Source organism: Hetaerina americana, unplaced genomic scaffold (assembly GCF_022747635.1).
Source record: "Hetaerina americana unplaced genomic scaffold, ioHetAmer1.1.p SCAF_4, whole genome shotgun sequence".
In the NCBI taxonomy this organism is placed as follows: domain Eukaryota; kingdom Metazoa; phylum Arthropoda; class Insecta; order Odonata; family Calopterygidae; genus Hetaerina; species Hetaerina americana.
Genome location: NW_027286985.1, coordinates 31,247,261 through 31,265,601, shown reverse-complemented (window position 1 = coordinate 31,265,601; position 18,341 = coordinate 31,247,261). Strand labels below are relative to the sequence as shown.

General features: G+C 35.7%; 1 protein-coding gene across 2 annotated transcripts in view; it reads left to right on the top strand.

The window, feature by feature from the left end:
• Positions 1–16,536, top strand: part of MetRS (methionyl-tRNA synthetase 1) — a 47,659-nt gene extending 31,123 nt beyond the window's left edge. The window contains exons 11-16 of one of the 2 annotated variants that reach the window (XM_071590626.1): positions 5,751–5,970; positions 8,855–9,068; positions 10,940–11,182; positions 12,638–12,821; positions 14,107–14,334; positions 15,236–16,536. In XM_071590626.1, coding sequence (XP_071446727.1) covers positions 5,751–5,970; positions 8,855–9,068; positions 10,940–11,182; positions 12,638–12,821; positions 14,107–14,334; positions 15,236–15,409 — 1,263 coding nt within the window. In that variant the 3' untranslated portion in view covers positions 15,410–16,536. The remainder of the gene's footprint in view (positions 1–5,750; positions 5,971–8,854; positions 9,069–10,939; positions 11,183–12,637; positions 12,822–14,106; positions 14,335–15,235) is intronic. The other variant, XM_071590627.1, reaches the window with a different exon arrangement.
• Positions 16,537–18,341: the final 1,805 nt, after the last annotated feature.

The window sequence follows — 18,341 nt, the reverse complement described above, 5'->3', positions numbered from 1 at the left end:
CTGCAATGAATCTATGAGTCAGGCACAATGTTTTCATTTGTACAACCATTTCCAATCTGGGCAAACCTCAACTGATGACAACCGAGAAGTGGATGACCATTAACAAGCAATTCCCACATCAACACTGTGAATCATTTGGTGCGTGAAAACCATATGTTAACTGTCTGGGAGTTTGCCAACGAAGTTGTCATTAGTGTTGTGTTTCACCATTTTGACAAAAATGATGGATGGAAAAGACCAAAAATGTGGAAAACAAGTCTAGGTGCTTAAATCAAGAAAATGCGCCCGTGAACACATCATTAATCGTTACTGAGTTTTTGGCCAAAAAAAGTAACCAACCACCCTACTCTCCGTATCTTGCTCTAGCAGACCTTCTCTTATTTCCTAAGTCGAAATCCACCAATTTGAAACTATTGAAAACATCCAGCCAAATGGTACTGCAGACTTAAAGGCTATCCTGAAAGAAACATTCCAGGTGGTGTTCAAAAGCTGGAAAAAACATAGGGAGCATTTTATTGGTAGCCAAGGGCTGTATTTTTAGGGAGATAAGCAGAAAGGCTAACTAGTAAAATAAAGTATTGATTCTAACAGTCTCATCTTTTTTGAACAGACCTTGTAAATTAAGAATGTCTGCAAGGTTGAAAGAACCAACATTTGTGGGTGCATTGTTCCCAACTGCAATTCTGTGGATTGACATGCATGTCAGGGTTGTATGGGGCTAGAGATCAGGGTGGTGCAGTGGCTAATGTACTGGCCCTCCACCCAGAGACCCTGGGTTTAAATCCTGGGGAGGACAGATGATTTTCAGTGGTATCCTGATCCCTACTTGAGATGCTTTGTGGAGAGCACTTGGAGTGAGTATGCTGTCTGTCGGATGGGACTTAAAACTGCCGACCCCTCGGTGCCTTTCGATAAGAGTAGGCTAATGCTGATGCCGAGTTTGTCTTCACCCTTCCTCCTTTCCCATTCATTCCCAATGGTGCATATGACCTTAGCTGTCTGTCGCCTCCTCTAAAACTACTACTTGTATGGGACCTTTTGACCATTTGCAAGATGCTGTGCTATTAAAATGAAAATTGTTTTACAAGGTTGTGGCTCAAGTGTCTCCAAAAATGACTTTCCAAAAATACACTTAATGAGTTCTAGCTACAGGGTGACCATTGCATGTTAAAGCTGTGGATAATTTGGGAATTTCATTTTCATATTAGGTGTATGAGTATGTTGAATTTTGATTTAACTGGAGTTGCTTCTTTCTTTCCTGTTTTTAGCGGCTAACTTCATTTTTCATCGTCTCCTCCCCTTGAACCATTTAAATCATGTACTTATTTTTCAATTCAATCTCACTTTGAACCATTGTTGATAGCGATCATGTTTCACTGACTTTTTTATCTTCCACTCCCTGCTATATACTGTTCTGCAAGTCATTTTATTTGAACAATATAATATAAACATTTACAATTTCCCTGCTATTCAGCTGTGAAAACTTATTTGACGTGCATCTTATTTAAGCACAGGTGGAAACATGGCCAGTTAAAGTTCGGTAAAAATGTTTGTCTAACTTACCACATTATGGAAATTTTGGGAATTTAATTTTCCAATAGTCTTTATTTTGTGGCATGGATTGCATAAAATTTAAGCATCTAGGTTTCTTGGTATCAAGCACATTGGCATGGAAAAAATATTTAGGAGCAAAAGTAAATAAAAAAGAATTCATGTCGGAAGCACTCAAGTAAGGTTTCCAATATTAATTTCTCAGTCATGAAGCTCAAAACATGTAGAGGCATGTCTGATGTCATCAGATATTCAAGAGAAATGGACACCATGAAAATGCAATTTGATATGTAGAAGAAATCAGATGCTAAAAAGCAGTGATTGACCATAAGAAAATAACAAGGGGTAATCTCGAGCTTTTAATCCATTGTTGGTTTCCATTTTATGTATTCTTTCTAAAAATTCCATACAAATATTTAGTTTCAATTACTTTGAGTAACTTTAATTTTGATGAGCTTCATTACAGGTATACTACCTTGATCAAAAAGTTCCCGGAATAACCACCGTGTGGCGCTCCCATCGTTCCGATTTGATTTCTGTTTTTTTTTGTTAAATTGGTACATCTGTTGTTGATATTCCCTTTAAATCTTAGTGTCATAACTTGACATTTGCAAAAGTTACGTAGCCAAGAGTACATCTATCTCTGTGTGTGTTGGCGATTTTTTACAATTGCAGAAATGGATTTAAATTTGCAACAACGAACTTGTATTAAATTTTGCGTAAAAACGGATTTAGTGGCGCACGGACGTTGGAAATGTTGGAAAAGTGTTTCGGCAACGATTCTCTAAAAAAAACGGTCGTTTACCAGTGGCACGAGCGGTTCAGAAGTGGTCGTGAGTCAATCGAAGATGATGAACGCAGTGGCAGACCATCGACATCGAAAGTCGGTGAAAAAATTGATAAAGTAAAAGAAATGTTGGTCAATAACCGCAAATTAACCATCAGAGAAATAGCGGAGGACTTGAACATTGCCTATGGATCCGCCCAAGACATTGTGGTTAATGATTTGGGTTTCCGTCGAGAAGCAGCAAAGTTGGTGCCAAGAGACCTCAATTTCATGCAAAAAAGAGACCGTGTTGACGTCGCAAAAGACATGATTTGCGAGGCTGAATCCGATCCCACATTCATCAAAAGGATCATTACTGGAGACGAGACGTGGGTTTATGAGTACGACACACAATCCAGACATCAGGCAAGTGAATGGCGTTCACCATATGAGCCGAGACCAAAAAAACCACGTCGTTTTCAGTCAAAAAAGAAGGCAATGCTGACGGTTTTCATGGATTACAACGGTGTAGTGCATCATGAATTTTTGCCAGAAGGCCAGACAGTAAACAAAGAGTATTATTTGGGCGTTATGAGACGTTTGCGTGAAGCAATTCGCCGAAAGAGACCAGAAATGTGGGCAGAAAACTCGTGGATTTTGCACCATGATAACGCACCGTCGCACAGTGCTATCATTATTCGTAATTTTTTGACGAAAAATGCAACAAATACCATCCAACAGCCACCGAATTCACCTGATTTGGCTCCCTGTGGCTTCTTTCTGTTCAATCGAGTTAAAAAACCATTACGGGGAACGCGTTTTAGCAGCCGAGAGGAAGTAATGGAAAAATCGCAGGAAGCACTGATGGACATACCGAAAACCGAATATAAAAAATGTTTCGAGGATTGGATCAAGCGCTGGCATAAGTGTGTTGCAGTCGATGGGGATTACTTTGAAGGGGACAATATAGATTTAGATGAATAAACTTGTATTTTTAATTTTCTGAATAAATTCCGGGAAATTTTTGATCAAGGTAGTATAGGCTTTTGCATTTTATCAATCATTCAGTTTAGTCATACCTCCTTCAATATTTTCATGATATTTGAAATTTTTTAATCTCTAACGAATGTGTTTTTATGTACAATTTGTGATGCTCGAGGCATTCTTCTGAAGTTTATCTTCAGGTTAGTCAAGGTGGCAATGCCAATGTCTTATTTTGTTCAGTTTCATTGTATTGGGTTGAATAAGTGGTTAATTTCACATTAACTGGAGACTGTAGTAGAGAGAAGAACATTAAGAAAGTAAGGAAGGGGTAGTAGAAGCATAGGCATGTTGGATGGAATGAATGGAAGAAGGAAGCATACAGAATTGAATAGGGGCTCTTTGTATTGTTGGATATCAGGATGTATTTTGTTTGGAAAGGCAAGGAAATGTGTCACTGTAAGTTGTATAGTATGTGTCCATCCAAAACTTAATTTAACCATCAGAATACCGATAATAATCTCATTTAATGTTACTTCAATTCCTACAATAGCTTCAATTACTTCTGTTTACAGGCACAAGGTAATACACTTTTGTTTATCTTTTTCTCTCTCACTGGCAAACATACACTTTCCTCTGATTGGTAGTTACGTCTTACTATCAAAGAAAAATAGGATGTCTTCTAATCTTGAATTGCATACAAAATTGCAAAGAAATCATGGAATTTGTACACGTCATCATTGAAGTTCTTGTACAATATGTTTTTTCATCCAGAGTGTGACATTAAGTGTGCCTCTGTGACATGGCTATAAGATAATTTCGTACAAGTATTTTTCCACTTATTTTTGAGAAACATTTTTGCTATTTTTTTCTTAACCCTTTGGCACTTTATGGCTAAGTTTTTTTAGTAAAACCAACAATACAGTAGACCAAACTAATCTGATGGGCTGCTTACTCATTTCTATTTAAAGTAGTCACTGGTAAGAAAGAAAGGTCAGTTTAACTTCCATGGGAATGGGTTATGCATTAACTGTAGTGAAACATGATTAAGTGCTGAAATGCTACCAGTGCACACTAGTGGGGAAGTAGTTTCTTGCTTGGTGGTGATTGAAAATTGAAATTGTTTTTTTGGCAGTTATTCATTGATCATTAAAGGTACTCCTACCATGATTGAGTTGAAAGCTTAGTTGTTAACCACATTCACACAGAAAGTTGGAGGTTATTGTATAGAACATCAGGTGCCCAAGTTTCCCGAGGCACCCTTATGAAATGCCATCACAGAACACAGGTTAAAAAATGTACTAATAATGCTGAAGATTGAAGTAGTTATGATTGAAGATTGAAGTAGTTAAAGTAAAGTAAAGGGGTCTCCCTTCAACTTGTGTTGTCGTGACAATTCACCTTCAGTAAGCTAAAGAGGGCTACTTAGGCGTGTGGCCGAAATATGCGTATTCGTATTCACCTTTCTCATCCCTGCCTTTTTTACCCTTAAACCATCCTTTGACTTGTGGTGTTAGTCATCTAACCTCATTTGTGCTTTGTTTTGAAAGGTAAACTCTTTATGGCTATTGGAGTGATTTTATTTATTCAATCCTGCTAGCCGTAAGAGCTCAATTCAAATATGTGGGTTTTGATTACTAACTCAGTTGCTTAGGCCATAGCGTGTACCCTAATTTATTAAATCATTTTAAAACAAACTCAATATTGCTGCCAAATTTGAGATTCCAGCCTATGACCTCTAGGTTATAAGGAAGACATGTTTCCAACAGTGGTAAATCTACTGAAACTGTTCAAATAGTTAGGATAGTGTCGTGCACCCAGCAAGACGTGCAATCACAAACAGGAAATTCTGGCGAAAATGTAGGTTTTTGACAGGATATGGAGATGCTTTTGTAGCTTTTGTCTAATTAAAATCTTGCAGTGCTCATCTGAGAACTTGTGTAGACTGCTAAGAAAGGCAAATCTTTCCATTTTGCGATATAATCTTTGCTAATTAATGTGCAAAGTGCATTTATGCTCTGTATATATAATAAGGTGTGCATAGAGAAGGCCTTTTGTATCAAAATGTACTGAATTGTCTTGGAGTGGATATTAAATCAGAATATCAGAAAGAAAAAAATTTGCAAAATTCCCAAATTACAAATTCAAATTTAGTAAAGTTGAAAAACTCAAGTTAGGTGTGTAATCACTTGGCTGTATGAGAAACAATTAACAATGGTGTGATTGTCATTAACAGAATTAATATGGCATCAACCTTGACCACTTAAACATTGTCAACAGCATGTAAGCGAATGTTACCAACTGGCCATTCTCCTGAGGTCTGAAAACACTAATGATATGTTTTGTAAGCATAGATCAGCTGGTAACTTTTTTAAGTTTTTTCTCACGAGTAATCATATATTTCTCTTTGGATTTATTTGATTTGATCATTTCACCATTTATCTACTTTCAGGTCTTTTATGTTTGGTTTGATGCCCCAATAGGCTACATGAGCATTCTGAATTGTTATACTAATGAATGGGAAAAATGGTGGAAACCAGAGAAGCCTGTGGTTGTAAAGTATTTCCAGTTCATGGCAAAAGATAATGTTCCATTCCATTCGGTAATGTTTCCTTCTTGTATTTTGGCTGCTAACCCTGGACTCATTGCAGTTGATCATCTTATGGCAACAGGTTAGTACTACTTACTCTCTTCAAAAGTTAGTCTTCCTTAAAATGTAATATGGTCTCTTATTATTTATAGTTGGCAAGATTCTTAAATGGAATATAAAAATGTAATGAATTATTCATGGCAAAATGTTTGGGAAATGTTAACTGTACAAGCCTTACAGTGGTACATTTATAAATCACTTGATTGGGAAAGATATGAACGTTTGGTTAATTGATGTTAAAGCATTGGAGGAGCTAATCATTTGGGATTTTTCAAGTGGTCCATGATGCCACTTAAAATATCATGATACAGTAAGCTTCATTTGGCCAGGAACTGCCATCTGCAGTGTAGGTGAAACTCAGGTCTGGTTTTATGGATCAATATTAAAAAAACCCTGGACATTAACTTTATGTAGAAGATTTATTAGCAAAACCAAAAAAAGAACATCAATTCAAGATGGCACCAACCTCAAAAACTGAAGGCAAGGGTGCCATGGCAAGGTGCATAACTTAATCCTACCTCCCTGTAGTCAAAATCAATCTCGCTCTTTGTCTGAAATTCCTTCAGTCAGGCTGATGGTACTCTCTCCTTGCCCAAACACTTCCGCCAAAAGGGACCCACTGTATTTAATCTGTTTTCTGCATTCACCTGGTGGATCTGTTGATCTCCATCACCTAATTCATTTGGCTGGATTGGTCCAGTGAATCTGTCTGCATTCTTAGTCATCGTTTAGAGTCCTCAGTTGGTGTACCAAATGTCTTATTCATGTGGAGCCATCATTAATCAGCATTGTGCGTTTTACTCTTCCCAAGCTTTATTCAGTCATTTGGATACCTATTTGGTAATTTCTCTGCAGGACACCATTTAGCTGAAGTATCAGGGCTGGTGGATTTCACTATTAGAAATCTGGCAAGCCAGATGCTCTAATCTTCCCTGAAATAATGTCTCAGAGTATTCTTTGTACAATTTTCTCCCTCTTCTCATTGTATCACTTGCCCATTTGAGGAGTGTTTTGGTGAATTTCCTGATTTTTATCAGAGTATGCATCAAGGAGTTGGTACCAATTAGGTAAATCATTTATGGCAACAGCGTTGAGAGTGTTTGCTCAGTTGGCCAATTGTTAGTTTATATTCATTCCTGATTTCAGTATTCAGTTCATATACGAAAGCTGTTAAATAGTGGTCATAACATTTTTAATAGTCTCTCGTGCAAAAATTTCATGGTTTTATTTTTACTCTGATATATAATGTATACATGGGTGTGGTAAAAATCTAATTGATTACACTCTGGTATTGTGGCAGCAGTGGTAGTAATAGCGAGTTGTAACATTCTCAATTTGCCTTCACCTGCTTCCGGTGGTGAAAAATGCTTTCCATATCGGTGTATCTTCACATTGGAAAAAAAAAGCCTCATAATTTGGATTATAAGAAGGAACATTCATCACACTGATTTTTGCACGATAATCCTGATTGTGCAATTTTTCGTTGATCACTGCGTGGGTGGCATCTAAAAAAATATTTAATATTTCTGATTCTGGCCCTCAATGTCATTCAATGATCTTCTCCCACAATGGCAGCTGTGGTGATAATGTTTAAGAACATTGACTGGAGCTCTTGGATCACCATCCTATGAATTGTCTCTCCTCAAAATATTTGAAGTCATCTTCTAGCTGTGCAATCGGGAAGGGCAGACTGACCATATGCCTCCTGAGGTTTCAACTTTAAATAGATGCAGCTGATGCAATGCTTAAGTCAAATAATTTAAGTAAATAAAAAAAAATTAAGATCACTCTTTATTGAACAGTTCTCATGAATGGACAGAGGATTAAGTCAGTACTGACCAGTAATGGTATTCTGCATTCCTGAATGTACATGCTTACAGCGCATATCTTTCCCACCACACCCCTTATATTCTGTTACATTGCTTCTTGATGAGTTCACTATTCTTATATTCTCAGGTAGAAGTTGGTTCCCAATATTTTCCATACGTTTATGCTGTGATAATTTTTTACACTAGTGTGCTTGTCACCCCTAGTACATCTCTGGTTTACCTTTCTGTAGCATCTCTGGTCTGTTATCTCTCATATGATTAGGAAAAGCTAAGGAAGGCTTCCGATAATAGTTTCTATTATATTTACCATTTATGAACTTACCCCTTTGGGTTATTTTGAATCCATATGCCTAAGCTCCAGATTTCCACCAGTTTTTGTGATACATTAAAAGACATTCATACTTTGTAGCAATGAAACTGAAAGCATAGAATAGTTCTGAAGGTTGCAAGTAGGCGTGTGACTTCAGCAGCAACATTAGTTCTTGTAAGATTTCTCACCTGACAATATAGGACGTATAGTAATCATGAAATTGTGACATTGCATAACTGCCCATTTCCTATTTTAGCTCACAATACTATTTGCTTCTATGTTTCAAACCATGATATTTTAAAATATTTTCTGATTTTTACATTAGTTGTAACATGTGCTGGACTACACTATATGTGCAACTATGATTGCCTTCCTTCAGTCCTTGTCTCCAGCTTAATGTACAATTTCTAAGTGCATTCATACAGCGAGAACATCCGTTTCAAAGATGGAACAGCCTCAATAGCCACTTTTTCTAAGTTATAAATAAGGTTGCATGTCAATATTTATAGCAACTATTATCTGTAAGAGAACTGTGACATCATGTGAAATTTTATGTGAAAACAACATGTTTGGCTATTTAATCCCATTTCATAGAACACTGTTGATTCCCATATCTTAAAAACAATGACTGCAGTAATTCATATAGTTTATTTCATCCCAGCAATACTAAAAAAATATGTTGTTCAATGTTCAATCATTGATTGAATTTTTTCTGATCATCGAAAAATCACAAAATATTGTAATACAATGGAAGTTTCTTAATCCAGAGTACCTCAACTATGAAGAAGGAAAATTTTCCAAAAGTCGTGGTGTGGGTGTATTTGGACCAGAAGCAGAGAGCACAGGCATTCCATCAGATATTTGGAGGTTTTACTTGATATGGGTTCGCCCAGAAAACCAGGATTCAGCTTTTATTTGGAGTGACTTGGCTCAACGCAACAACTCTGAGTTGTTAAATAACTTTGGAAATTTTGCTTTAAGGTGAGTCAAGTCTATGTTGATCCTAGCTGTGCAATTATTTGAAATTATTGTATTTCTGATGAATGTTAATGATTGCACTTATTTAATTATTACTTGATTCAAGTATGCTCATAGACCAGCAAAAAAATACATAGGTATTTAGCTATTATCGTACATGTATCAAAGCAGCTGTATAGTGTAAGTCATATGCTTTCATTGTAACTTTGAGCCAGTATGTGCTTACACTAAGCATTGTTTTTGGGCAATGTCAGGGAAACTATTCCATTATTATCCAGTCAGGTTAACAGGCATGCTAATGTTCCTAAATGATAGAAGCAAGTATTTAACATTTCAATTCCTTGAGCCATTAAGGCATGATAGAAAGCAGAAATTTTTTTCCATATTTTGATCAAGACAGTGACTATCACTAGGGGAAGAAATTTGGAGAGGGCTTTACGGGTGAATCAGAAAGTGGAATGCTATTGAAAGGTAATATTGGTTAGCAAATTACTTTTGGTTGGTGCAGTAAATGGATGCACACTGCTCAGAAGTCAAAATTTTTGGATAAATTTTATAAGCAATAAAACCATAAAAAAACAAGATTTGGTACTGAAACTCCTTCTAAATCTTTCTTTCAAGTGCTTGACTAATGAAAACTTTTGAACCGAAGATTTAAAAAATATCTTAAATACATAACCTACTTCATTTTTTGTGGACTTGGTCATTAGTATGCAATCCCACATTAAACCTTTGGACAGACAAAACAGGTTTGTGAGAGTTGCATGCAAACTCTGATTAGGACATTACAGCCTCAGATTAGGGCATACTACCACAAATTTAAGGCCCTGCCTGAAAAAATAAGGGCAATGATAATTTAACCAGATTTAGATAAAATGCTATTTGCTGAAATTTAACTATGGGAAGTTGGAAATCCTCCCAAAAATCTAATTTATAAAATGTGCAAGACATGTTGGTGATTAACATATCATGTATATGAATAATGAATATAAATCATAATGATATGAGCTATTAATTTTTTTGCTTCACCTATATTATTTTAAAAAAAAATCAGTATTTTTAGTCTTTGGATTGAAATCATGGGTGAGAAATGAAAGGCAGAACCTGTGTTTTACATTCATCTAGTTTAATGATGGATATTAATATTTACATGCACGGTGTGCAAATATTGTAATATCTCCTCTAATTAGTGCATGTGGTCATTTTGCCCTAACAAAATGCTGTATTATAAACATTCCAAAAGAGCCCTTAGGGTTCACCTATTTTTAGAAGCATTGAACCATGCTTATGATATCAATTTTAGCCAAATTAAAAGCTGTGAAATGAAATGTGGGAAATGCATTGTTTGGGAAAAGTGGGTTGTTGCCTTTACTATCTATGGTTTCCATAATGTTTCACCTATGATATGGAATGCTTTTGTGGGCAAATTTTTTTGACATAGATAAATGCAAGCTTTTATAGAAAGGTGTTTATTCTCATTGACATAATATTATTAGTGATAAAGGCTACAGACCCATAATGATAAATGCCAATATATTTTCCAATATTCATTAGAAGAATGACATTATAACATGTTTGCCCTTAGGGATGGTCGGCAGAAACTCATTGGTACTGATTTGTTGCAATCAGTGCGTTTAACTTGATAATCCTGGTCAAAGCAAATGATTATTACTCTCTGAAATTGTTTCATTGGTTGCTAATACATGTTGTAAATTTACCCTTTTGTGAAAAGAGAGGAGCTATGCCACCGCCTGGAAATTCTATAAATGCATTGTAAGACAATGCTTGATATATATTAGCACATATTCTATATTTGTATACACTTATTAGTTTAATCTGTATCATCTACTTATTTATTTCTCTATTTCTTCCAGAGCATTGACTTTTGTTGAAAAGTTTTTTGAGAGCAAGGTTCCTGAAATAAACATAGATGGTGAATTTGAAAGAGCACTAGTCGGTGCCGTTAACAAGGAATTGAAGGAATATTTGAGTTTGATGGAAAATGCTAGAAGTTTAAGGGATGCTCTTCGTTGTCTTTTGGTGATATCTCGTCATGGGAACTTGCTAATGCAGTCCAGTCAGCCTTGGGTTTTGGTGAAGGGCAGCCCAGAAGATAGGTAATTTGACGTTATGTATATTTGGCTGTTGGATGTATGAGTCTTTTCTTTATTTAATGCTTGAGAATAATCATGAAGCAAGTTCTCAGACTGTGTCAACTGAATACCTACATAGGTCCACCAGGGTTATATGGTATATAAATAGTTTTTTAAAGGAATATTCCACATTATGGGATTGGAATGGTGCGGTAGCTAACGTGCTGGCTTCTGACCCAGAAGGCCCAGGTTTGAATCCCAGAGGCGGCAGATATTTTTCAGTGGTATTCCGATCCCTATTTGAGATGCTTTGTGGAGAGGACTTTGAGTGAGCACACTGTCCGTTGGATGGGACGTTAAGCTGCAGACCCCTTGGCACCTTGCCTTAAGAGTAGGCTAATAGCGACACCGGGTTTCTTTCCACCCTTCATCATTTCCTGTCCATCCCTAATGGCACAAATGACCTCGGCTGTCGGTCGCCTCCCCTGCAACTACTATATTTCACATTAATCCTCCAAAAAGTTGCCTGTAGTTGAGAAACAGTAATGGTGGAGTTTTATCCTTATGAATAATATTCAGAGGTTGTGCTAGGAAGAAGTAAATTATTTTTTTTTAAATATCAGATGCGAATTGGAACTTTGCTAGAATGCACAATTATCAAGCAATGCATGTACAGTTGTTTTAAAAGGAACAAGGATCTTATAATGTTATTTAATGAGTGACACATTTGGAGTTAAGCCAGTATTTTTGTTAGTAAAAGCAGAATGCAGCCTGAGAGGATTTCAATGTGGAATTGAATTACCATTAATAATTCCTTTTATTTGAATCATTACACTTACAAAATGTAAATCTCTGTAAGTTATAAGAGATATGGATTAATTTTCGTATTTTTTTCTCGAGTCTCATGGAAGCAAGCAAGTGCTTCCTTCCTAAACAAGAGAAATATTTGAATTGCAAAATTATCAGATTAATTCACCTATTATTTTAATGGACCGATCAGATGACAGCATGATTTTAATGGCCAAATTTGGAACTTTTTGGCCAAATTCGGAAAGTTTTTTAAATTTGTTTATTTCATTACTAGATAATTTGTAGCCCAGTTTTTGGTGCGTTAAGTTATATGCTGTGTGCATAATCTGTGAATCTGGAGATTAATCATTTCTGATAACATATGGTTGATAAGCAGTTGTACTGCAGCTGTCTTATAAGGGCATGAACCGCATCTACAGAAACCCCATGGCATAACTGTGGAGAAGTGTCATTTATTTAATATATGAATGTGATTTACATTGATATAAAATGAGTAATTAGAAAAAAGAAACCACATTATATGGTTATAATGTGTCATTAAAACTTTGGAATTTAATTCAGCTGCAAACTGAGGATAAACAAAATTGCCTGATACAACACTAACTAAACCCTATTTTTAATCAATTCATGAAAAATCTTGCTTTTATTTATGTAAACTTATCTTTTCAGGAAAAAAGGTGGTAGTGTGGTTGGTCTTTGTGCAAATTTAACATGCCTTCTATCTATGTTGCTGTCACCTTACATGCCAGAAACTGCCCGGCAGTTGCAGCAGCAGTTAAATGCTCCACAGAATGCATTTGTGATTCCAAATCATTTTTACTGCCTATTGCCTGCTGGTCATAAAATTGGGAAGGTGAGGATGAAATAGCTTTGCCTTTCTTTTCTGGCCTCTATGTTTCACTGTCCACCTTTGATATGTTTCCTAAATGGGTACTACTGCATACTAAATATCCTTGAATTCTATTTTAACCCTCTCATTTATTATTGATTTTCTTCTTAGTTTCGAATTCAACTACCTTTCATGTCAGAGGATCTTTAAAGAGAATAGTTTATATTTGATTCATAAGATCATTCTCTTATTTTTTCTCTCCTTTTCCCACCTTAACATGAAATGCAGTGAAACTCCTCCTCTACACCTTTGTGAGATAAAGAAGAAAAAGTATGATGGAAAATATGTACATTGAGGTTAATCATAAATTTGCTAGTATTATCAGTTCATATTTAGTCTTAAAAGATTATGCAAAAGGCTCCCCTTACTTTCCCCATGACAACGTTCCCATTTGAGACCCAGTTCCTTATGATAGTATGTATTGAGAGAAAAATGCCTCATCAATTCTGCAAGTGTATACTTTATATTTATTTGTTTACACAATTATGTCAACTTCCAATAAGTGGCTTTTTCAATCGGATTATCTTTTTACTTTGAAGATATATCACATATTTTAATAGAATAAACTCTTGATTATTCATGTGTGGATTTTCCTTGCTATTTTCTTCCCAGTGCTTCAAAATTTTAGTAATTACAATTGAATTGCATTGAAATTTTAATCTACTTAAAAGAATAAAAGTTTGAGCTTTCAGTAAAAATACCTGGGCTTTCTTAGAAGTTTTTAATCTCATAAAATCAAAGGTTGTCAGTAGTATTTAATGTTTCCGTTTATATGTTTTTGTATTATCCGTACTTTCCTGTTATTATTTCCCTCGCATTAGCCTTATCAGAGGAATTATAATGTGCTAACAATAACTGGTCATATCCACAATATGTCTTTTAATTTTTCAAAAACTGTCAAAATATCCATTTAAGAAATGTCAATAATTCCTGACGTTTTTGCATGATTTTATTGCTCAGGTGGGTATTTAAATGTATTTATTCTTCTTTTATTTTACCTGTTTATTCTGATTATATAAGCTGTTATTTTAAATTGTGATATAACTGAGTTGTTACCTGGGAAAAAGCAAGTTTGGTTCAATTCAATGTAGGGGAAAATGATCAGTGTGTTTAGACCTCTTTTAAAAAAACTCAAATGCATCCTCTTAAATACTCTTTCAGTTATCTCGTCTAAATATATAATCTTTTATAGTGCTACCATTCAAGCCTTTTGAAGGCATTTAAAATACTTCTTCTACTTCCATTTCAGCCATTCCCTTTGTTCACAAAATTAGAAAATGCTCAAATGGATGAATTGAGGAACAGATTTTCGGGAAATCAAAAGAATCGATCTCCTGGGCCAACTGTTGATACTAAATCTCCCAGCACTGTTGTGAAGGATGGTGCTGATTCGCAACCAGTTAGTGTACAGCCAGAAAAGTCACCTAAAGCATCAAATGAGGAAATTCTTGGACTCCAAGCAGAAGTTGATAAGCAGGTTTGTTTCTTCCTTTACATCCACATATTCCAGTTAATCTTAGATCCAGGTACATGCCATCATCGCATGCAGTATTTGAATTCTTTTACTTGCAGTTCTCTGTAGCAGTTGTCACTTCCAAGACTAATCGAGTGGATTTATAGGTGTATTAAATAATTAACATGGTAATGCTGAACTGACAGTAAAATGAATTCATTGGTTTTAGGCTCTACTTTGTAAAAATCCATGATCACAGAATTAGTAAACTTTGCATTTTTTCCCACTAACTTGCTGTGTTGCATGCTCAATATTGGTGGAAGTGTACATCTTTGATATGTTCCATTTCAACTCTTTAATTTGAAAAAATTCAAAATTAACTTTTTTCAGTGATGACAGTAAAATATTTTTGAAGAAATCTGGGGCACAATTGTGAATATTTGTGTGTAATTGCAAACCATGATGTAATTTTCTTTAATCACTCAGTTGGCAGTCATATCAATATCTCAAGAGCACCAATGATTCATAAGAGCATGAGAAATCATTTGGTCTTTGAACTGTAGGAATTTTTGATGAGCAGTGATAGATATATTTGCTACATATATTTGTTTTTTATTGTATAAACAATGAATATATGATGCATTTTAAGATCCAATTTGGTGTCGCTGTAATTTAAAAAACTTGCTGCATTGTACACTCAATATTGATGGAAATGTACATCTTCAATGAGTGTTTCATTTCAACTCTATCATAACTCTTTAGGTAGTTCAAGTAGTCAATATTTTTTATACCTGCAAGTTATTTGTGTTAGTTCTAGTATTATATTTTTATGAATGAAAAATGCATGCTGAAATAGTTTTTTTTTGTCAATTCATTTTCATATGTCTATATTGTCATGTTTTACGGTAATCTGGTTACATTTCAGGGAGGAGTTGTTCGTGATTTGAAAGCCAAAGGGTTGCCAAAGTCTGAGTGGGAGCATGAACTGCTTAAGTTATTAGAACTGAAAGCAAAGTTACTGTCTTTGGATCCTACCTCAGCTCCAAGTAAAGGAAACAGTAGCAGTGGGAAGAAAGGGAAGAGTAAAAAGTCGAAATGAGGATGTGGAATTTTAGAGGAAGTGAATTGAAAAAAATGTAAGATGTGCAATATCTGAATCATCTTAAAAGTATTATTGATTGGATTCGGGCAATATTTAATTTAATTAAGTCTTTAAAAATTCTAACTTTCCAGCTGCATATAAAAGTAATGATTTGATGACATATCGTTAATTACAGTCGTGACATTTTATTTGTTTCAGTGGTAGTTGAATGTTTTTGTCAAATTGGTGGATTTGCGATTACTCTGGTCATACACGACATATAGTTTTGTGTGGCATCGATTGTGAGATTACCATCACATCAGTCTGATATAAAAAAAACAGGAAATGTGAAGTTAGGGTTGATAGCAAATAAACGCTCGGAAGGTGTTTGGGTTTTTCACGTGGGCAAAAAAGAACAAAAATTTGAAGCTTTAAAATTAGATGATTTATTGATAATTAATGCTAGCCTGTTTGTAATTTGTGACCTCTTCTCTTACTGTTAATTTTTATTTGAATTCAATGTTATGAGCACAGGGGGTAATTTAAAAAAAAAACATGATCCTTCCTTCAAATGGATTTTGTCTCAATCTTGTGGAGGAATACAACATGATATGGAGGAATAACCCATGATAGTTGATCAGCAGTGATGATGGGAAATGCCTCAAGGTAATAAGACAGGAAAATAGAGATAGCAAGAGAAATGGACATTAATGATGGCTAACCCAGATGGGGAAATGTATTTCCTTAACATCAATACACACTCAAAAGAAGAAAGATATAAAATTATTGTTTTCTGGTATTAAGTTCTTCAAACTTAATTATGAGGAATAACGAAATAGATGGAATAGTTGGCTCAAATATCTTTATTATTCGTAAATTTTGACTTCACTGCCATCTTTTCGAGGTGATCTTATTGAAATAAAAATATTTCAATTGACTATACAGTCTCTTTTGTAATTCTTAAGAAAGCTCTGCTGATGTTGTGCATGAACATGCCCCTCTTTTTATCTCTTCTCAGATTTATGATCATTTGGTAAAGTTTTCTGCCAATTAGATATCTCTTAAAATCTGCCAAATCTCTCTCTCTCTCTCTCGGTGAGCAAAATGTAGTAAGTTCACAGTTGGTAGAGAATGCGTTCAAGGGAATAAGAGAGATTTTTTGGGTCAGTAGGGGTAATGAGGAAATAATATTAATTGGAACATTCACAAAGGAATTGGATATGCACTCATCCAACTGGTATGCCCTTGGGAACCCATGAGGCCAACACTCACTCCCCAGGAAGATCAGCCACTTATTTTTCTTCTTCTTTACTCATAGTGGGTGAAAATAAAGCAACTCTATGCCTTGATGTGACAAAGATTGTGCATTTACATTTTTCAGAAAATCTTAAATTTTTTTATTGAAAATCTATGAAGCATTGATTATTTCCTAAGTCAAAAACACTATCAGATCTGGAAAATGCCATTCTATGACCAGGTAAATTTTGATTGTTACTAATGCCTGCAGTATGCAATTTATGCTTTTCAGAAAATTGAACTTTGAACATTGTTTATGTTTTTGTATACGAGAGTAATCCCAGAAGTACCTGACTCAACAAAGAAAACACCAAAATTTGGAAAAAAATGTATTTATTCTTCAATATAATCTCCTTTCAGCTCTATACACTTGTCCCAGTGATGTTCAATAAATTTGATACCCTTTTTACAACAAGAACTGTCTTGCTCCTCAAAATAGCCATTAACTGCCGACATTACTTCTTCAGAAATTACTTCTTCATTACTTCTTGGAAAATCGTTGACCACCGAGCCATTTCTTCAAGTTTGTGATCAGAAAATAATCCAAGGAGGCTAAATCTGGCAAATAGGGTGCATGAGGTAGCAATTCAAACTTAAATTCATGACTTGGCTATTGCAATAACGGATTTGTGAGCTGGTGCATTGTCTTAAGGAAACAACACTTTCTTCTTAGCCAAATGCGGCTGCTTTTGCTTGATTTCTTTGCTCAAACTTTGCAATAAGTTCGCATAATACATTGTTAATAGTGTAATAGTTTTTCCTCTTTCAAGGTAGTCAATTAAAATTATCCCATGTGTGCCCTATAAAACTGATGCCATGAACTTGCCTTCGGATGAAACGGTCTTTGCCCTCTTTGGAACCTGTTCTCCCTTTTGAATCCATTGTTTTGATTGTTCTTTTGTCTCGGGTGTGAAGTAATCAACCCATGTTTCATCCATGGTTATGAAATGGTGCAAAAATTCTGCTTTGTTGCTGTGAAACTTTGCTAAACACTCAATTGAAACATCTTCATGACACTGGTTTTGCTCTAGTGTGAGAAAACGCGGCACCCGTCTTGCACACAGCTTTCTCATGTCCAAATTTTCAGTTAATATGCGATGTACCGCACTTTTTGAAATGCTCACTACAGGGATGTCTGCTAGCTCGCGCACTTTCAGCCGATGATCATCCAGTATCACTTCGTGGATTTTCCTCACTGTTTTGGGAGTCGTCACCTCATTTGGTCGACCAAAGCGACGCTCGTCTTGACAGCTCATATGGCCTTATTTAAACTCTGCTACCCAATGTTTTACTATTGTAAATGAAGGAGCTGACTCCCCCCAAGTAGAATCCAGTTCAGCCTTTATATTGGTTGGGCTGAGGTCTAGAAACTAAATAGAGATGGTGCGGTGGCTATCATACTAGCTTCCCACCCAGAAGGCCCGGGTTCATATCCTGGCGGGGTTGAATATATTTCAGTGGTATCTTGATCCCTACTTGAGGTGCTTTGTGGAGAGCACTTGGAGTGAGCACGCTGTCTGTCGGATGGGACGTTAAGCTGCAGACTCCTAGGCGCCTTTCGTTAAGAGTAAGCTAATGTTAATGCCGGGTTTTTCTCCACCCTTCATCCTTTCCTGTCCATTCCTAATAGTGCAAATGACCTCAGCTGTCAGTT